The sequence below is a fragment of the Mauremys reevesii genome, linkage group 3, assembly GCF_016161935.1.
Source record: "Mauremys reevesii isolate NIE-2019 linkage group 3, ASM1616193v1, whole genome shotgun sequence".
Classification (NCBI taxonomy): Eukaryota; Metazoa; Chordata; order Testudines; family Geoemydidae; genus Mauremys; species Mauremys reevesii.
In genome coordinates, this window is record NC_052625.1 from 127,932,514 (window position 1) to 127,954,107 (window position 21,594).

General features: G+C 43.1%; 2 protein-coding genes across 18 annotated transcripts in view; one reads left to right on the plus strand and one right to left on the minus strand.

Annotated features, from left to right (window-relative positions):
* SESN1 (sestrin 1) overlaps positions 1–11,737 on the plus strand; it is a 118,115-nt gene extending 106,378 nt beyond the window's left edge. For 4 of the 9 annotated variants that reach the window (XM_039531133.1, XM_039531135.1, XM_039531134.1 and 1 more), the window contains 8 exons: positions 1,377–1,577; positions 2,696–2,878; positions 4,623–4,865; positions 6,051–6,198; positions 8,316–8,428; positions 8,701–8,891; positions 9,197–9,341; positions 10,543–11,737. In XM_039531133.1, coding sequence (XP_039387067.1) covers positions 1,377–1,577; positions 2,696–2,878; positions 4,623–4,865; positions 6,051–6,198; positions 8,316–8,428; positions 8,701–8,891; positions 9,197–9,341; positions 10,543–10,629 — 1,311 coding nt within the window. In that variant the 3' untranslated portion in view covers positions 10,630–11,737. The remainder of the gene's footprint in view (positions 1–1,376; positions 1,578–2,695; positions 2,879–4,622; positions 4,866–6,050; positions 6,199–8,315; positions 8,429–8,700; positions 8,892–9,196; positions 9,342–10,542) is intronic. The other 5 variants (XM_039531137.1, XM_039531140.1, XM_039531142.1 and 2 more) reach the window with 3 other exon arrangements.
* Positions 11,738–16,181: 4,444 nt separating this feature from the next.
* Positions 16,182–21,594, minus strand: part of ARMC2 (armadillo repeat containing 2) — a 165,017-nt gene continuing 159,604 nt past the window's right edge. For 8 of the 9 annotated variants that reach the window (XM_039531129.1, XM_039531132.1, XM_039531130.1 and 5 more), the window contains 2 exons: positions 21,079–21,239; positions 16,182–16,571 (listed from right to left, as the gene is read on the minus strand). In XM_039531129.1, coding sequence (XP_039387063.1) covers positions 16,414–16,571; positions 21,079–21,239 — 319 coding nt within the window. In that variant the 3' untranslated portion in view covers positions 16,182–16,413. The remainder of the gene's footprint in view (positions 16,572–21,078; positions 21,240–21,594) is intronic. The other variant, XM_039531131.1, reaches the window with a different exon arrangement.

The following is a 21,594-nucleotide window of genomic DNA, read 5'->3' on the forward strand; positions in this document are numbered from 1 at the left end:
GGGGTGCGGGCTCTGGGGTGGGGCCAGAAATGAGGAGTTCAGGGTGCAGGAGGGGCCTCCGGTGGGGGCGGGGTTAGGGCTTTGTCTGGGGGTGCGGGCTCTGGAGTGGGGCTGGGGATGAGGAGCTTGGGGTGTAGGAGGGTGCTCTGGGCTGGGACCGAGGGGTTTGGAGGACAGGAGGGGGATCAGGGCAGGGGAAGGGAGTTGGAGTGCGGTAAGGGGTGCAGGCTCCGGCTGGGGGTGCGGGCTCTGGGGTGGGGCTGAGGGGTTTGGGGTGCAGGAGAGTACTCTGGGCTGGGATCGAGGGGTTCAGAGTGCGAGAGGGGGGATCAGGGCTGTGGCAGGGGGTTGGGGCCTGGGAGGGGTGCAGGCTCCAGGCAGCACTTACTTCAAGCAGCTCTCAGAAGCAGCAGCATGTCCCTACGCGGAGGCACAGCTAGGTGGCTCTGCATGCTACCTCATCTGCAGGCACCACCCCTGCAGTTCCTGGTCAGTGGGAGCTGTGGGGCTGGCGCTTGGGCAACATGCAGAGCGGAGCCCCCTGGCTACCCCGACGTGTAGGAGCCAAAGAGGGCCATGCCGCTGCTTCTGTGAGCTGCTTGGAGCAGCCCCTGACCCTGCTCCCCCCTGGAATGCCGGAGCAGGGCAAGCCCCAGACTCTGCTCCCCAGCCAGAGCTCGAGGGCTGGATTAAAATGGCTGGTGGGCCGGATCCGGTCTGTGTGCCATAGTTTGCCCACCCCTGCTCTATCCCTTAGTTCTGGTGAGCTCTTACCACTTCTCCAAATGAACAGAAGTTTATCATTCCTTCAGCTCAAAGAGCATGTGATAGAGCTCTTTCAGTGCTGCTCTATGAATTGATTGGCAGGGGAGACTGGTGTAACGAGAGGATTTATTGACGTGACTGTGGTCAGTTTTCTGAGAAGTCTGAAGTTTTAATCCTGGGTTTCCCCCTATTGCCAGGTAGCCAGATAGCACTTAACTTTTTTTTTTTTTTTCTTAACTAGCATTTACGCCTTTTATAGATACTATGATTACCCCTCACTACACTCAGCTATGTTTTTTGCTGTTTTCCACAATGGCTAAGCTATGCTCTTGAGAGTAGTGTGAACTGGCCCTGCCAGAGATGCACATATTCTTATTACCTACATGCAGTCTGAATTTCAGGGCTGCACCTTAAAATGTCACATGCAATTCCCTCATACTTTAACTAGGATTTCTAAAGAAACTTAATAAACATTAGATACACAGTTAGCAGAATGGATGCCCAAAACCTAATTGAGGCTTCTGAGAACAATGTGATATAAATACTTAATCATAATTTTGTTGGTACATTTTGGAAAACTGTTTCTAAAGTCCTCTTTTTAATTCAATCAGATTCTTCAAGTGGGAAATGAAGATGCCCAGATGCATACATTGTTTGCAGATTCTTTTGCTACTTTGGGCCGTTTGGACAACATCACCTTAGTGATGGTTTTCCACCCGCAGTATCTAGGAAGCTTTCTGAAAACTCAGCACTATCTACTGCAGATGGATGGCCCATTGCCTCTTCATTACCGACACTACATAGGGATAATGGTATGTTGGAATGCAGAGTAGCAAGCAGAAAGAGCCATTTTGGCAACTTTCTTTAATCCTTTTTACAACAGATGTTAACTACATTTTGTTGTTCAGCTGAGGGGAAGGCCTTTCAATGTATGTTAAGGGAAATGCCAGAGTAATTACCAAAAGTATTTTGTATTTTATAGAACACTATCTTTATTTTCTTTTCTAAGTACAGTTTTATGAGATCAGTGCTTACGGTCTAAATGCTCATGCTTTCAAAAGGAATGGGAGGAGGAAAAAAGATAATCTTAGTGTCATATGAATAGGAAGATTATTTTCCCATCAGATTCCTATGTACCTCAAATCTGTTTTTTAAGCCAGGCTTTTAACAATCTGTGGGTATGGCTACACTTGCAGCTGTACAGCACTGCCGCGAGTGTGATCGCGGTGCCAGCGCTACTCTACCTCCCCGTGGGGATTAGCTTACAGCTGGGGAACTGTTTACACTGGTGCTTTACAGCGCTGTAACTTGCTGCACTCGGGGGTGTTTTTTCACACCCCTGAGCGAGAAAGTTGCAGCGCTGTAAAGCGCCAGTGTAGCCAAGGCCTGTGTCTTGTCCAGCACACCTCAATATAAATAACTTTACCATTCAGTCAGAATTTCAGAATCTTCAGATTCCAACCAAATTTCCTGTTAGATTCCAAAATTGTCATAATTAACTGTTACAGGTGTAGATTGTAGTCTCCATTGTACCAATGCAGCAGTCTGTGTCCATTTAAGTTATCTTGAAACTCTGAGCCTTATCTAACCTAGCAATGGAAATCATGTATAATCACATTCCTTACTGGAAAAGTGCCAGTTTTTCTGGCTTTTACCGACAAAACTTTAGAATCAGCTTCCCACAAGCCAATTTTAGATTAGATTTTAAAGATGCAAAATCAAAACACTATTATGGTGAATATGAATGAAAAATGTTCACTTGTATATTCTGAAGAGGAATAATTGAAACAAGCTACTGTGTTAATCATAAGTTGTTTTAATTACAGATTTTGACCACTGCAAAATCTTACATTGTAATGATGATTTGCGTCATTGCTACGAGCTAATTTGCAAAGATTCTTCTGCATTATTATTTATTTTTTCCTTCTAGGCTGCAGCAAGACATCAGTGCTCCTATCTAGTTAACCTCCATGTTAATGACTTCCTTCATGTTGGAGGAGACCCCAAATGGCTGAATGGCCTAGAGAATGCACCTCACAAACTGCAAAATTTAGGAGAATTGAATAAAATATTGGCTCATCGGCCCTGGCTTATCACCAAAGAGCATATTGAGGTTAGTCTTCTCTTATGCAACATCTTACGCATCCTCACTACATTAAATGCAGTCTAAATTTCTTGGGGCTGAGGAGGAAGCTCATTTTTTTTCTCTAGTGGTTTTTATTTACCCTTTTTGTAGCTGAAATACTGTAATCATTATGGAAATGACATATCATGAACTCAAAATAATTACTGGTCTCATCTCACTGAGTAGAGTTCTTATTTAGAAAGCAGTTCTACTGGTACTTTGGAAGAACTGCATGTTAGTGTACCACAGTGTGACTCTGGCAGCCCTGATATATAACCCTCAGTAAGATGGACATGTGTTACTTAAAACGGTGATGGTATGTCACTGGCATATAGCACCTGATTTTGTAGGCTCTACTTGGGGCTGTGTGGAACCCACATTTAAAATGGCTGAGGCTCTGGGTAATCCAACTTGAGACTTAAAAGTAGAGGGTGCATATTCAGATATGTACCCTCTTAAAACAAGATTATTATACATTTCTCTTGAACTCAGGATTTTCAAGATGGTGCTAGGGCATTAGAATAGGTGGAGATCAGCAAATTTTTAACTGACTGATTGAAAACTATGTATTTTGAACCTAGACACTCCGGTCTACTGTATATGCATATAAAATGTACATATTTCTCTTCTGATTCCATGACACTCTCACACTTAAGCAACTTTTTAAAAGCAAATTATATATATAAAAACAACAGAAGCAATAACCTGAAGTATAATGCTCTCCTTCTAAAGCCACTCTCTGCTTAACAGCTGCTGTTCAGAGCAGCTCTTCCTGCTGCTGCTTCTTTTCACTCACCAGAGAAAGGAGGAAGAGTGTGTTACTTTCTCTGAGAAACATCTGCCAGGTGGGGAAGCAGAGGCTGGCCTTGCTGGAGGGGAAGAAGCATACTCTTTTTGCAAAGGCTAAGAACCTCCCACTTGTTCCTGTCTGAAGTGGAAGCTGGGGTTTAAAGTGTTCTGTCAGTGACTGATAATTCCTCCCATGTGGAGCCACTGGGGAAGATGGAGTCTTGAGCCCTGTTTCACCCCCAGACTTTCTTTAGGCAGCTTATTTGCCAGGAACTGCCTGGGGCTTTCCGAGATTGCAGAGATGGGCTAAAACCATCCAATTTCTGCCTGTGCAAGCTGAACTTGAAGGTTTGAGTAGAAGCATTGTTTTATTAATGGTGTGAAATTGAAAAACCAGCCAGCCTGACTTCAGTGGAAACCTGAAAGCAAAATGAAACCACTTCAACTGATACAAGTGCTATTTTTTGGCAAAAAGTCATCTGCTATTTGGCTTACCCATGTGACCTCATTACCACAACTCCCTCCCTCCTTCTGTCAATGGCTTATCAGTAATAAAACCAGCAATACAAGGATTGATTATGGCAGTATTATGGGATGCGAGGAGGAGGGAGGTATTAGTCTCTTGAAATTAATAGTATAATGAGGATGTGGCCAGTTGCTTCCTAATTTGTCTGTTTGACCCCTTACCTCACTCTCTGTTTGGTCCTTTTCGAGGGTAAGCTCTGCATTTGTCTGTGCAGCTTCTAGCTTACTGAGGAAAGACATAACAAGAGAGCTTGAGTTTTGGAAGAATGACTTCTTTCCAGAGAACAAGTATTGACAAGTGCATTAAAAAGTTTGTGGGACTAGGCTGATTAGGTTGATGAAGTTTCTGAGCCACCAATACAGGTGGGGTTTTTTTTTTGTTTTTTTTTTAAATCTTGTGTTTGTGTTTCTTTTAAAGCAACTTCTGAAGACAGAAGAGCATAGCTGGTCCCTGGCAGAGCTGATCCACGCAGTTGTTCTCCTTACACACTACCATTCACTTGCATCTTTCACATTTGGCTGTGGAATCAGCCCAGAAATTCATTGTGAGGGTGGCCACACCTTCAAGCTCCCCTCTGTCAGTAACTATTGCATCTGTGATATTACAAATGGCAACCATGGAGTGGATGAAACTCATGACAGCCCAGCTGGAAGCATTTCAGTAAGGATCTGTTACCATCTAGGAGTTTGAGCATGTAACAGTCTCCAGTTTTAACAAGTTCATACTGGTGTTTCTGCATTAATCCAATAGGTGGATGAGATCTAGTTCTGCATCTCCATTTCACCCAACTTGAGTGGCACAATAGAGTGATTTACCCAGAGTGTGGACGAACTTGGATGAGGGTTAGGTGGCTTAAGCTAAACTTAGATCAAACTGAAATGATAGTCTGGGGGAAGCAATCAGAAGTGGCAGTTATCTCTGTCCCCTCAGCTGAGGGTGTCTGCCTTCCATTTGTCATTCCAGTTGGCAAACTGGGGGTTTAGTTGGTCACTCTGCAGCTTCTAAATATCCAAACAGCAGCAGTCACCAAGGTTCCTTTTTTCAATCTGCACTTTGCTGGAGGATGAACACCTCTTCCTTTTACATGAGACCCAAACTCTACACCCACAGACCATTCAGAATCTTCTGAATGCCTTTACGTTAGGCAGTATGTCTTGCTCATTAGTGCTCCCTGTTCTGCATTGGTTTTCAGCTGGCTATCCTTTGCAGTTAAAAGTCAAAGATCATGATCTCAGGTTTGGGTGCTGGTTAACTCTTGAAGACCTTGGTATAAACAGAAGAGATCTGGTGGTGCAGGGCATTTTCAGTGTGGGCTCCTTGACTCTGTAACTTCATAAGAGTCTGGGTTTGTGGATGATAAGGGCACAATGCAATACACCTATTTACCCAGGCTTTCCTTGGAAGACAAAGCATACTATGTGAGGCAGAGAGGAAGTGGAGGACTGATTGGGCAAAGGTGGGAAAATTGAAGATGAGGATTTTATTTGCTGTAGCCTGGGGGATTTTTGTTTTAGAGTTCCTTTTTAATGGATATTGAGCCAATAAAATATGTATTTATGATTCAAACAGTACCCAGAGTCAGTGCACTTATTTTGACTTATAATTTTATTTACAAAGTGGAAGACTAAATCTTTAATACAATCACACTAGAGCTCTTAGATCAGTATCTCTCTACATAAGAAGAGTTCTGGTCTTTCTAGAAAATATTTTAAAAAAAAAGATGCAAATCAAGGTTGTAGTATGAGCTTTAGCTTTAACTTTAAACTTCTGGCTTCACAGTTTGTATCACAGCTGTCACATTCTAGAATAGAGAGCACTAAAGTGTGTGTGTGTTTTAATTTTAAGACTACAGAATCTTTCTGTGAAGTTGAAGCACTTATGGAGAAAATGAAGAAGCTACAAGAGTGCAGAGATGAAGAGGAAGCCAGCCAAGAGGAGATGGCCACACGTTTTGAGAGAGAGAAGAGAGAAAGCATGTTTGTGTGTTGTTCAGGTAAAAATACATAAGTGATGATTATTTAGACTTAACTAAACGTGTTGGAGAAATCAACCTACTTTTAACATCTACCAGTTACTAAAAAGTGGTATTTTTGTTGTGTTTTATTGCACAAACAAAAACTTAATTTAAAAAGGATGATGGTTAGAGAAGTGTGATTTTTTTAAACAAACCCTTAAAAGCAAGGAGGTGCCAAATTGTGTGGCATCTCTTAAACATACCATAATGCCCACTAACAGCCTCCATATCTTCACAATGAACTTAATTTTGCCTCCAACAGATAAGAAAATGCTACTCAATTACTCGCCTACAGTGTAATGTAAAACCTAATTACCTCAGCTACAGTAGCAAATATTAAACACTGATGTGCACGAGTTGAATGTAGGGTGTGTTGTTTTTCAGGGAAATACGAGATTGTACTTAAGGTCTGCTACAAGCCTAATGTTATTCTGGGTTCTTCCACAGAAATTAAATTAAATTGTGGTTTGTAAGTTCTAGAGCTCTGTTTCCTTTAACTTTTGATCCAAAAAATCCACTTACTGCCCATGAAATTCTGAAAAAAAAAGTAGATGCAAGATGTTTAATAATAGTGGTTCTTGCATATATATGAAAGAAACTGGATTTTTCCTTCAAGGAATTGCCTCTAAAGAACCATAGTCTTGCAATTGTATTAGACTGTACATATCCAGAACCTTTAAAATTAGTCTAAAGTGGTTGTGTATACCTTACAGACAATCTCTGCACTTTTTAAGTGAAACCATGCTTATCCCACGGCTGCCACAGTTCCTAATTGCTTACCCAGAGAACAACTCCGATAAGCAGAGGATAAAGGATGAATAAACTGTGGAGCCAATTTCTTTGGATTAGTTTCTTGAATGTCTGGAAAGGACTGCCTTTCCAGACATTCAAGAAACTAATCCAAAGAAATTGGCTCCACAGTTTATTCATCCTTTATCCTCTGCTTATCGGAGTTGTTCTCTGGGTACACTGGGTGCTATCACCATTCAGGCAACTACACCTGTGTTCCCCCTCTGTGGTCGCTCAAGTGCACCTACTTTAGGCACTTGGTTCCTCAGCCATCACCTCTCTTGAGCAGACACCCATGTCTCTCTCCCTCCTGACCAGGGTTTTTCCAAGCTGCACCGTCCCCTGCCTGCACTGTGATATCCTCAGCAAGCCAGATTGCCTAAACAGGCCAGTGCCTGTGCTTTGCTTTGCTTTGCTTTCTCTCTGAAGGCTATGAACAGCTATACTACAAGTTACCACATAGCTTTTACTAAATAAGCACATTTATTCTTAAGATGAAAGCATTACAGAAAAAACATTAAAACAGTAAAAGAACCTACACGCATACTAAAAAGCTTATCAGAGATCACCACAGCTTAACCTCGGGTGTAGTAGGTGTCAGTCCTTCAAACCCACAACTGGGTTTCCCTGTGGTTACAAGTTCATAACTGATTCAGATTTAGAACTAGAACCCAGACTGGGCAGAACAACTGTTTCTTTATACAGCTTGGGCCTTTGATGGTGGCCTTCAGTAACAGGTAATCAGCAGACAAAGACCCTCTTCTCATGGCTTAGCTTCAAAAGGCTAGGTTTTTTCATAATAGGGGTTGAGGAATATGCATTCAGCTTTTCCTAGATATTCCCCAGGAAAATAATTTAATGGTTTTTATTCTAAAAGCCCATTCTTGTCTCGCATATTGTTTGAACCTCCAGGTCTCGCATATCACCCCCTTTAGAGGTTACATACAGTCTTGGCCCACAATAATACATAAATCATTCATTTAATACAATGAACCCCAAAGATACTTAAAATTAATTTAGTACGGTCTCCCGAGGATATCGCAGGAAATTGCCATATCTTTCACAAGTTCTGCCATAAATTACTAACTTCTCCAGTCACTACTAGGTAACCTAGTTTTGCAAGAGTTCCCTGTATTAGGATTGTTTCTTGGTGGGATGGGGGAGATGAGTGGGAGGTGTTACCTTGACATATTGTACTGTTGAGGTGAGAGAATCCGCAATGGCGTCACAGGTGCTCTTCCATTTTTGTTTTCTTGCTGGAATATGCCGAGATTAACTTGTGAAACTCCTACTGTTTACTTTAACAGAGGATGAGGAATCAGCGCCGACAAGAGATGTATCTCGCCACTTTGAGGATACAAGCTATGGGTATAAAGACTTCTCCAGACATGGAATGCATGTGCCTACATTCCGTGTTCAGGTAACAGAAAAATGATCAGTAACCAGCATCAGAAAATGCGTACAATCAGTGTGTTAAATTGTACCAATTACTTTGCATCAAAACTTCACTAGTTCTAACTATTGCCTGGAGAACAAGAGAGGATTTATTTGTTATTTTATTTTACAAATAAGCACTTTTATCTCAAGGGCAATACATTTATAGTGATTATACTTGATAAAGGAAATTGAAGAGCTAGAGCTTCAATGTGTCTTTGTGAAACATGTAGTCAGTTTTGCTTTCTTTATTTTAAGGACTATTCCTGGGAGGACCATGGCTATTCCTTGGTTAATCGTCTTTACCCAGATGTGGGGCAGCTGATTGATGAGAAGTTTCATATTGCTTATGATCTGACGTACAATACAATGGCCATGCACAAAGATGTGGATACCTCCATGCTTAGACGTGCAATTTGGAATTATATCCACTGTATGTTTGGAATAAGGTTGGTCTTGTCATCTTCCTTATACAAAACGATTAGATTTTATAGTATCTCTCACTATTTTTTTTCCTGATGGAAGGAAAGCCATTTATTATGCTATCAATGATACATTTCATTGCCACGACAGCAATACAGGAGCAAGACTCTACTTAAGTGGGTGAGAGATGCATATTTCTAGAAAGCAAGTCTCTGTTCACAGCTGGAATAAATAACTAATTGTGTACAGTAGTTTGAAACATAATTTGTAAGTGAAATACTAAGATCGTGGGACAGGAAAATGAAAGTATTTTCCTTTCACTTCTGAACAGATACGATGATTATGACTATGGTGAAATTAATCAGTTGTTGGATCGCAGTTTTAAAGTTTACATCAAAACTGTGGTTTGCACTCCTGAAAAAACCACAAAAAGAATGTATGATAGCTTCTGGAGGCAGTTCAAACACTCTGAGAAGGTACTGTCTGCATGTATTCTGAGTAGCTCAGTAGACTTGGTAGTAATGCTAGTAGCCATAGTGTGCTACAATAATAGTGTTAAATGCTATGAGAATCAGAGAATCGTGCTTCAGTTATGAAATGTAGATCTTACCTCTGTTAGATAAATATCATACTGAATTTGTTGAATACACTTTCCAATAAGCATAACTTTTCCTTGTCTACTAAATATGCTAGCTAACAGACAAGCCAAGTTATTTGCTGGTCAGTATGCAAACTTTCTTGTTATATACAATATGTCAAGGTAACACCTCCCACTCCTCCCTAGGAGGAGCAGCAGCCCCCTCCCCCCAAAAGTACTTATTCCTAAAGCAGATAAACCCCAGCTGCTATGTGACTCAGGTTCCCTGTGGCCTTCTCCAGCCACAAAGTTCTCTCTTATGAGGGTGCTGGGAGGTGTTTCCCCTAAGCAGCAGATCTTGGGGATAGCACCCATTGATGTTTATGGTATCAGCACTATTTCAGGCTGCCTGCAGGCTCACAGACATCAGTTACACGCAGTTGATGGTCTTCAAGCTTTTGTTTACGACTATGGAGCCAAGAAACTTTTTTTTTTTTTTTTAAATAAAAGCTTTCATTTTGTTGTATTAAGGTGACTGTGATCTGGGGCCCTAGGCCTCTAGTGCGTGTGCCATAGGCCTGGTCTACACCTAACACTTGGGTCTACCTACCTACCTTGCTCAGTACTGTGAATAGTTTCATGCCCTGGGTGATGTAGTTAGGTCAACCTAACCCCAACTGTAGACACAGCTAAGTTGATGGAAGAACTATCCTGTCAAGCTAGATATCACCTCTTGGAGAAATGGATTTGCCGCAGCAATGAAAAAACCCCTTCTCTTGCTGTAGTGTCTACACGACAGTGGCGCTGTTGCAGCATTGCAGGTGTGCTGCTGTAGTACTTGCAGTGTAGACATACCTTTAATCTGGCCCTTCTCTTATCAAAAGAGTGTGATGTCTGATAGCATCAGACCCACCACACCACCTGCTTCTCTCACCCCACGCCATTCCTGCCCTTTAGCTTCCCTAAGATCCTTTGAAAATGTTTCAAAGTTGCCCTGCACCTGTAGCATTTGCAGGAAACCTTTCCCCTCCTACAAGCTCTGTGGCAGGGAGAGAGCTATCTGTATGTGTAACTTTACTTTTGTTTTGTTTTTTTTAAAGGTTCATGTTAATTTGCTTCTTATAGAAGCTCGGATGCAAGCTGAACTACTTTATGCTCTGAGAGCTATTACTCATTATATGACCTGATACCTTTGACTGACTAACAACGATGGAATGTTCAGCCGATACAGCCTATAGCGTGAACCTACTAAGCACCAGGACCAATGGTCACTAGAAATTAAGAGACTTTGCCGTAACTTCTTTAGTTTCAGCTATTTCATTGTTGGAATATCGCTGTTGCCACTGAGCAGTGACTGCGTGGCAATTGAAAGGATAGAGTTGTGTCAAAGTGCTGCCTGTTCACAGTATTGGGCTTTAGGCAGCATAGGAAACCATGACTTGTGGCAATACAGCAGATGGTAAATACATAAATCTTGTATTAGGTTAAATACAATGGGAGCTGGAGCATAAGAAGCAAAAAAAAAAAAAAAAAAAAGTGCACCTTGATGACTCCTGCTTTTGATACATAAGAATAATTTTAGAAAACCCAGATGCTGCTATTTGTGCTGGTGGAATGAACTGAGACTGACTGTTCCAGTTAAGCTGTAAGTGAAAATGAGCACTGCTATATTCTGAGCCTACATTGTGTGTGGTTTTAAAGAAAACATGCCCCCTTGTTTAGCATCTTCTTAAAGGTCAGAATTAATCTTCCTCAGGCCATACTGACAATTTAGAAGGTAACAGAGATTTCTCTTACTGTAGTATCGCCTTAAAGAAAAACATGTTGTAGGACAATGTGTTCAGAATTCTTTGGTGAAATCCAAAGCGCAATGGTCTTCCTGTAGGGAGGGGATGGGGAAATTCAGTCCTGAAAGCTAGTTAGATAAGTGTAGAACTACATGAATTGCCCCTTAATCTGCTTTCCAAGGATGAACAATTTCTGTCACTAATGCCCATTCCTTTGTTGTCCTGCATTTTTTTGTTTCTAGGAGCTAGCTAAGGTGTGGGAATGTTACACTGACTGTTTGGCAGTCCAGAGTATCATAAGCCCAGTGCTTAATGATCTTAATGATTTTGCAGCTGCTTAAGTAACTAAGCTGAAAAACATCTATTTTTTAGTAAATCAAAACATTAAAATGATGATGTTCAATATACAGTTGGTTTCAGAGAATACATGAAACACTTATATGGGTGTGAATTGCTTTTGAAATCTGTCAGTATTACTGGTATTTTTAAATAAAGGGTAGCAACTTTTTTTCTCTGTTCTTTATTTTACACCATCTTATTGCTTTAAACTACACTAAAGGATCAAAGCCTTTGAGAGGCACAGCTGAGCAAACCTACTGTATAACTTGTGAAGCTGACAGAACCTCCCTATTTTGGTCAGATTAAGGGAGTGATGATTAGTTTTAGGGGGAAAATACAAAGCTCATCCCAGTAAACATTTTATCTTTAGTCAGCACCACCTTCTCTTGCTTGCTCAAGACCATTCTTTGTTCCCTCCCTGACTCAACTCCCCTACCATAAGAGATTTTCCAACTCAATTTTTCCAAACCTGTCAGCTCCCTAGGTATTTTCAAAAGAATTAAGTGCAAAGATACAACATACCTTTAGTGAGTCTAGTTCCAGAACTTGTGTTATAATTATCAATCAGTCAAAGAAACTTTCATGGGCTAGAATGGGTTAAAATCAAGCAGCAGTTGAGTAAGGAAAGGACATTTGTTAATCAATTAAGCCAGTCTTCATTTAGTAAACTCCTGAGTCACCATGTATGTCACTGAAGAATAATCTACTCAGTGCTGCCAGGTTTAAACAAAACTTGAACAAGTCCCCACTATCTATTGTACTGTACAAAAGAGTGAGTAATGTCAAATTCTTCTTGACTATGTTCCTGCAATGTATTATAATAGTACTTAACACATACATGCAGTGTTCTACAAATATTACCTAGCTAATAGAGGGGTGATGATTAGTTACGAGGGCCTGATGCTGGAGATTGGGAAAAGGAGACAGCAATTTACCAGGTTACAGAGCAACTTGGTGGCAAAGCTGGAATTAAAACAAGATTTCTGGCTGCCAGCCTTTTGTGCTCACTCAACTAAATCAAGCTGGCTCTTGCTGAGGATAAGCTAGTATGAGCCTAGAGGGATATAGGATTGCTCTTTAAAACAGTGTTATGATACAGGCAGAGTGGGGCCCTACAAAAAGAAAGATGCATTAGTGACCATGGCCCTCAAGCTCCATGAGGATTTCAGTATCTCAGCCAGAGGTCAAGAGTCTATTTCAGGAGTGGGTGGGGAAGGTTCTGTGGCCTGCAATGTGCAGGAGGTCAGACTAGATGATCATGATGGTCCCTTGTGGCCTTAGTCTATATACAATTGCTGTGGTGAGTACCTATTGAAAGAGAGCCAGACACTAAAAGAAAATATTTCAGCTACTAGCTAAAGAAGTGGTTTGATATTAATTATAGAAGCATTGCGCACACACGTGCTTATTCTGATTTATACCATTAACAATCTGCTTCATTTATTTCTACCTCTGACCCTTAATTGTGAACCGTTTCATTAAATGCTACTTGTATTTCATTTGAAAACTAAAGCCCATTTTAGTGGAGTAGGAACAGTCTAGAAATAGCTTAGAAAGATACTACAGCCCCAAAAGCTAAAACATTATCTAAAATGATGTGGGGGAAAGATTAATAAACTGTCACAAAATTGTAACTAACAGGAAGCATCTGCTATTTCCTCTCAACAGGATTTTGATGTTCCAAAACCATAGAGTAAGAACTTGGCTTTAAAGGGCAATTCCTAAAACTTAGCTGTATTGAACTGCATCTAACTCCAGGCAGCAGTAAAGACAAAGGGGAGATTCCTGCTCTGAAAACTGGAGTTACAGTGGTGCTCAGAGAGCTGTACTCGTCCTTTTGCCAACAGAGGCAGCTAAACCAAAGAGGTATTTTTCACCCATGGCCCAAAGACACTCTGATCCTTCAATAATATTCCAAATGCTGTCTCGCTCTCAACCCTACACACATTTTCAAGCATTACCACTCTGTGCTGCTTTGTATGCTGGTTATGATACCATCAAGCTTTTTGGCCTTAAAACAGTGAAGGATGATGTCTAAGAAAAAACCACCTCATTCTAGATGGAAGATGTGGTTACCTTACATTAACTGTACTTCTTTGATATGTGTTGTCAGCTTATATTCCACTGATGGTGCATATGGACCCTGTATTTTGAGTTTGGATTCTTTCGGCCAGCAGTGTTTGAGGGTATAGGCGCAATAGCCGCTCCCCCCGCCCCCCCCCCCAGGTCCTTGTGCCTCTGAGTGAGGGTGCAGAGGGCAGGCCAACCCCAACTGCCATATATGGACAACACAAAGAATTACTGTAAGGTAAATAGCTTTCTTCAAGTCCCTGTCCCTATGTGCACCTATACCTCAATATAACGCTGTCCTCAGGAGCCAAAAAATCTTACCACATTATAGGTAACACTGCATTATATCGAACTTGCTTTGATCTGCCAGAGTGCACATTTCCCCCCCCCCCTCCTCCCGGGAGCGCTGCTTTACTGCGTTATATCCGAATTTGTATAGCGGGTCACATTATATGGGGGCAGTGGTGAGCTGCAGCCGGTTCGCGCGAACCGGTTGTTAAATTTAGAAACCCTTTTAGAAGTGGTTGTAAAGGGCTTTTAAATTTAACAAAGGCTCTGCCTGCAGCAGCTCCCTGCCCTGCCCCCAGCCCCAGCTCACCTGGCTCCAGCTCTGCTTCCTCCTCTGAAGGCTCCCTGCCAATCAGCTGTTAGCGCGGGAAGCCTGGGAGGGCTGAGAAGGAAGCAGTAGCTTCCTGCAGGTGAGCTGGAGAAGGGAGGCACAAAGAGGGCTCTAGGCGCCGGGCATCCCCGGCCCCCTCTGGGCCGGCCCCCAACCCCGACTCCGGTCAGGCGGCGCGGCTTCGGGCCGGCCCCCGGCTCTGACCCTGGCCCCGGCCCTGGCCCTGACTCTGGCTGGGCGGGCGGCGCGGCTCCGGGCCGGCTCCCGGCCCCGACTCTGGGCAGCGCAGCTCTGGGCTGGCCCCCGGCTCTGACCCGGACCCTGGGCGCGGCTCCGGGCCGGACCCCGACTGCAGCCCAGCACCCGTGGCTCCCAGCCCCAACACTGGGTGGCACAACCCCCCATCTTCAGGCAATGCGGTAAGGGGGACAGGGAGCAAGGAGAGGGTGTTGGATAGAGGGCAGGGGTGGATTAGGGTTGAGACTGGGGGCAGTTAGAGGGCAGGGAACAGGGGAATTGAATGGGGGCAAGGGTCCTGGGGGGGGCAGTCAGGAAGGACCAGGGGTTGGATGGGGCAGTGGGAGGCAGTCAGGGGCAGGGGTTCCAGGGGCAGTCGGGACAGAGAGAAGGAGTGGTAGGATGGGGCAGGGGTGCCCCGGGGGCCATCAGGAATAAGAGGAGGGGTTGGATGGGGTGGCAGGGGGCAGTTAAGGGACAGGAAGGGGGGTGAGGAGGAGGGAACCGGTTGTTAATATTTTGGCAGTTCATCACTGGGTAGAGGTATATTCCACTGTTGGTGGTTCACAAGCCGTGACCTACAGCACAGGAGGTGAGTGATAGGAGTCTGCCTAAACAATGAATGGGAGGCAGCTTTACCAAAGTAGCATCAGATTTTGAGTACTGAGCAATGCTGGGTATATATATTATGCCCCCAGTTGGAGGCACTAAGACACATGGTAGATTCACAACTCCCAAGGGACACTGCTGGCCAAAAGTATCCAAACAAGTACCCAGGATGCATTGCACCAACAGTAGAATATCGCGCGTGCACACCCACCCACCGCATCCCAGCTCTCTCTACCTCTAGTTTGGGCACTGATCCAATGGATTAGGGCAGCCTTCTCTCCCCCTTTCTGTTGTGCATGACTAGTCCTATAATACTAATTCTTCCTCTTATTTCAAGGACAGAGCCAGGACTAGTCATGCATAACAGAAAGAGGGAGAAAGAAGGCTGCTCGTGATCCATTAGATTCTTGCCCAAACCAGAGCTGGAGAAAGTTGAGATAGTTGATCACCAACTTCCCTGTGAAAAGGATAAAGCACATGATCCCTCCAGCGGAGAGGAAAAATAATCCCCAGCCAAGAATGGGGATGGTAGAGATACTCTCTCCCAGCAGTTTAGAATAGAAGGCTAGAGTTTCCCCTCTCTCATCAATGAAGAGGGAAATCCCCACGAGTGTGTAGAGAGGAGGGAAAGAGATGTCTCCCTTTCTCACAAAAAGGGGAAAATTCCAGCTTACCCTTTAAAAAAAAATTCAAGCTCTTGTGCTTCATTTAAGAGAGAATCTTGTGAAAAGAACAAACTCCAAAAGTAACATTTGCTATGGAATTTTATGAACGAAAGTACCACCAACCCCAAGTCTGTAGATAGATGTAGTGTACTGCGGAACGTTCTTCTTATAATGCATAGCTCCTTGCTGCCAGAGATTTCTCATGTGCCCATTGCTGGGGTGGGCTCTAACAACTATAAGTAGTAAGTTTGGCAAACTATTCAAATAGTCTCTTTTCAGCTGTGAACAAACTTTTCCACCAAAGAAACCCGCAACAGAATTTAATTAATAGAAAAGCCACATTACATCAATTATTTTTTAAGCGACATTATACAAATACTAACTTTCTCAAAAGATGGTATTCAGTCTAGCTGTGAGATAAATTAATTTTATTCATTTTTCCCATAATGTCCAGCATGCTTGCCAATGAAAATGTATAGGTAGCATCAGAAATAGTCAACTATACAATCTACATACAAAAATAATCAGCACTTAATGGAGTTATTTTCAATATATTAATAGCAAACCCTGTTTGCATTTACTACTTCTATTTTAAAACAGCTGAAATAGTCTGCGGTTTGTATTAACAGTTTAGCAGCCCCCAGGTTAAAATGAAGTAATAGTTATAGGCTGAAGGAAGGAATGGTGGCTTTGAATTTTGTTGAGAAGCTTCTGTGCCACAGGCTTGAACTCTGTTTCCCAATACAGTTTGTGATAGTCCCTTAAATCTCTGTCGAAGTTGTAATCCAATGCTAATTCCTCATCTGTAATGGGAAAAAATGTCGTCAATGTTGAAGAATAAAAACCCCTATGTATTATCATGAGGGCATGTACAATTTTTACCTGTTCAGCATTCATAGTTTGCAAACAACTTTGAATTAAACTAAAAACCACTGTCTGAAGAGCGTAGTTTCTGGGCTCAGAAAAATGAGTAAAAAAAATAGCACGGTGGGGGGTCTATATTTATCACCTCTCAATGGCTTCACAATAGTTGTCTACAAATACTTTTTTTTCCCTTAAGTGCCAGCTTGGGAACTCGAAGTCAAGCTGTGCTTGTTCGGGTTTGAACATCATCAACAGTAAGAGACTCTACAATTAAATGTAATTAACAAGTTTGTAGATGTACAGGCCAGGAGGTAATCCCGCTCCTTCCTTTGACTGTGTTGGCTCTTCCTGTGGTTACGAGGGTGGAGATGAAAGGATGGGAGAAGCTGAACCCTACCAAAAGTAGTGGGGGCAAGCTACCGCCGAAGCAGGGACTTCCAAAGCTTAATAGAAAGGAAAAGCAATTAGTCCAAGGAGAAGAGTGTTGTCTTCCCCCAGCAAGAAATCCTGCAACGAGTGGATGGAGATGAAAGCAAAGCCAGGATCTCAGATCCAAACAAGCAGCAACATTGCCAAAGATGCTCAAAATGAGTCTGACCACAAAGGGGCTCAGGGAGCAGACTCTGGAAAGGACAGATAAGGGATTCTGAAGTCTGTTCTCAGAGAGAAATGCCTTACCGAGCCCAGAGAGTGTTTTCATATATAAATTAACTGTCCCTAACAAAAGACATATTTACTAAATGGGTAGAAATCACACTTATGGTCTGTAACATGTTGAAGGGATGGGTAAAGGCCCTGGCTGAGGGCTCCTGGATCAAAAGGTCATAGAAGCATATTTGATATACACACACAACTGCAGCAAGTAGGAAAGGACAGGAGGCAGAGACTAGACCAAAGAGAATAGTGCAGACCTGGAGCTGAAGATTCCCCACAGAGATGCAGATTACAATGCTGGGCTAGATGAATGGGGATCCTCTATGGAAGTACAGTAACTCCTTACTTAAATTGTCCCGGTTAACATTGTTTTGTTGCTGATCAATTAGAGAACATGCTCATTTAAAGTTATACAATGCTCCCTTATAACATTGTTTGGCAGCTGCCTGCTTTGTCCACTGCTTGCAGAAAGAGAAGCCCGTTGGAGCTAGCTGGTGGGGGCTTGGAACCAGCATGGACCAGAAATCCCCTTAAGTTCCCTGTGCAGTAGCTGTCCCTCCCCCCACTGCCTTGTGCTGCTCCCAGGAGCCTCCTGCTTGCTGTGCAGACAGGCAGAGAAGAAGGGTGTTAATGTCAAGGTGTCCCCCTCCCCCCTCTCCTGTACCTCATCTCCACGGGGTGGGGGGGGACATGACAGGACTCAGGACAGAGGGAGCTTACTGGCAGCAGCTGCTGTCTCAACTTGCTGATCTACTTAAAAAGGCAATGTACTTAGAGTGGGGTCAGAGTACTTAAAGGGGCAATGCACATCTCTCTCTCTGCCATGCTGTCTCCCCTCCCTCCATTTGTGCTGTCTTGTAGAGTGTGAAGCTACATTAACAACGTGTTAACCCTTGAGGGCTCAGCCTAGTGCTAGCTCATCATTAAGGCATTCCCTGGGAAATATCCCACCCTCTGACTTCACCACCTCAACCAAGCTTCACAATCATCATTGCTATGTACAATATTAAATTGTTTTTTTTAAAACTTATACTGTGTGTGTAGATCTGTCTATATATAGAGAGTGTGTGTGTGTCTCTTTTGTCTAGCAAAAAAAAAAATTCCCTGGAACCTAACCCTCCCATTTACATTAATTCTTATGGGGAAATTGGATTCATTTAACATCATTTTGCTTAAAGTAGCATTTTTCAGGAATATAACTACAATGTTAAGCGAGGAGTTACTGTATGTAGACAAATCATCTAGTCAGAGAGGTTCTAATCTCCCAACCCCCTTCTCAATGTGGAAATCAGGGGGGTATCTCCTGCACTACAGGGCACATGGATGCCATTCTAGGAGTGAGATAAGCACACTGCTTCTGCATGGTGTAGTGGAACCCAGGACTAGAGTGCAGGCTCTGTGCCATGAGAAGTGGGGGCAGGAGTGACCTGTGAGAGGATGCCCACAGGAGAGGAGGCCAATACCAGGCCATAGTGGAATGTAAGTGTATTGAGACCCCCCTACCGCCCACCTGTAAATGAGGTAGGCGATAATTGGGTTGATACATTAAAACCCACTGAAGAGGAAGGAGGAAAAAGTGTGATGTGGTAATGGGAACCAAGCTGCCCAACATCACAAGGTACACAGCTGCAGACAAGCCCAAGGTCTGCTGTTCCTGCGGGAACTCCTGCAATGAGGTAACTGAAGCAACTATGCAGAGTGAGGAAGTGTCAGGCTGAAGGGCCCTGCAGAGGCAGTTAGTAGAGCAAGTGGGAAGAGGGTCTCAGAGGCAGCAAAAAAAAGCACCTGTCCCTGAGAGAAGAGGTTATTCACTGGATGGACTGTGACAGAACTGCTGGAAAGGGGAGGAGAGCTGCTTTTGCAACTGAGCATGCAAGGGTCTAAAATGGGGCAGAAAGGAGGGATGGCTTTCCTGGCTGCTGTCCTTCCTGACTCTGCAGACTTTTTATGTCCCACTCTGTTATATGCATCTTCTTGCTAGAGATGGTTAGTGAGCTAGTGAACTATGGAGCAGCCATCACCTTGCTCCAACTCACAGGAGGCCAACAAATGAGGGGAAAGGGCTGGCCTGCTGCTTAGGTACAGTCTTTTAATTGACTGAAGTTGCCTCCTACTTCCTGACTGGTAGAACTTCAATGCTGATAAGGCATATAATGGCAGGAGAGGGTTGCAGGCCAATATTAACTCACTGTTGTCACTACCAAAATTCGATGACTCCCAACACACACACGAAGCAGATCTGGCGCATAAGAGTGCCATTTGTACAGTCACTCTTCTTACCATAAATTTGAGGAAGATTAACTTTCAAGTTAAATTTTGATTTAAATAAGCATCCTTACATGCTACAACTAAAATTGTAACTGCAGGACGGCACCCAACTGATGGCAGATGAACAAGCTACTGGGAGTAATCCTGTACTGTGTCAACATCTTAACATTTTCTTCCTCCAGCTGTTAAGTGAAAAGGAAAAACCCAGTAGCATTAAGACCAAAGATGCAGTCACCACTGGACAGCAGACCTTTCAGGAATGATTGTGACTGACTAGTATGTTTGTGCTTTTGTTAGAGAAATGCTAAGACGTGCATTAGTGATTGTGTAATGAGTATTTTTAGACAGATGCCTTATCTTATCATGCAGTAGTATAAGTGCCATCTATCACTGTACAGCAAGGAAAAATAAAGCAAATAAATTACTTAGTAACTTTGCAGTAAACACGAACCACCACTTCTTGCAGTCTAGAAATGTCCACAGCAGACTGTGGGGCATCTCACTTCTTAGCAGGTCTTCCCAACTACCATCCAATCCTTGCCTTAACAATAATATACAACTTTTCAGGAAATTTAAAAAAAAATTGTAAATCAAAATTAACCAAATATTTGCCTCACTTTCTTTTGGATTTTTCGTGTGTGTGTGTTTTTTAAGGCAATTGGAAGAGGCTGACTCCGTGAGTATAATACAAAGCAAAGTAGTGAACATAAAAATAAAGGGGTAAGATTAAGTACAGAAACTATGCACTATTATGTACAATCTGAAAACAAATGTATCAGGCAGTAATAGGATCTAGTTTATCTACATGCCACTAGATGTCATTTCTCTGCTTGTCTTTCTCTCTGGGACACAGGCCCTGGCATGGGGGGAGCAAGGCAGGGGTTACAGGGAGTCTTGAAAATATAGGGAGATAGGAGGTGGCCCATGGAACTTGTAGGTGGGAATGGGGGAATGCAAGGAGCCCCTTGCACATGCAATAAGCTCAGCCTACAGAAGCAACAAAGTGTTCAACTCTCTAGTGCATTTGGGGAAATGTCTTATTCCCCTGTGCTGCCCAGTGTGCTCTGTATTCACAATCAAGGTTAGTTAAGCAGCTGAACGTTTGATCAAGTGCTTCTGTAAATCCCTACATTGCTTTGGAGGGGAAGAAGGGCCCGGTTCCAGTGAAAGATGTACTTTGAACTGTGAGTTTATAGGGCAGTTGGGTCAAACAAGCAAAGGACTGTTGGTGAAAGACACTAGTAGCTCACTGAATGGCAAAGCAGCAGAACTGGGACTGGAATGGCAATGGTACAATAATGCAGTTCTACCTTGACTACCTACATCTGCAATGAAGGAGGAAAAGCATGGAAAAAACATGGAGATAGAAGCTACCGTGAAGGGGCAAAGGCGATTGTGTCACTGAGTAATCCATGAACCGCTAAACTGTTTCAATACATTGCATCCCATGCACAGATACGTCCTTGGTTTTACTCCTGTCTTGTTCTGCTCTGAGGAAAAGGCAATGAGATTGTTAGCTCTTACCTAAAAATGATGCAAGCAGCACTAGAAGCGTATTGCTATCGTCGTCTTCAAAGCATGATGCAGCACTTGTGATATTTTCACTATAGTTCCACAGCGTTTTGCATATCAAGCAAGCCAACTGCCAGTCTGTAGGCCCAAAGTCTCTTAAACAATCAACTAACCTGTTAGTATGAGGGGAAAAAAAGTTTTAATGTTCTGTTCAATTTTATTCTCTCTTGTTCCATTCAAAATCAAACCAGTCTTAAAACATGTGCAGACCCAGCCCCTTCTAGGTGTGCAGGGAAACGGCCATCAGCACAATACTAAGCTTAACCTTCTTCCTCATTCTGCCCCTTCTTTTTCCAAGTTCAGTGAAGCCTGGCCACACTGCAGATCACCTGTTCCTGCATTGTGTTCCACCAGGGTGCATTCTGTTGGTGACATCACAGCCACGACAGAACTCTACCGCACAGCAAAGCCAGCACAGAGTGGATCAGATAATAATAAATTTTTGCCCAAGAAGTGGCAGTTTTGAAC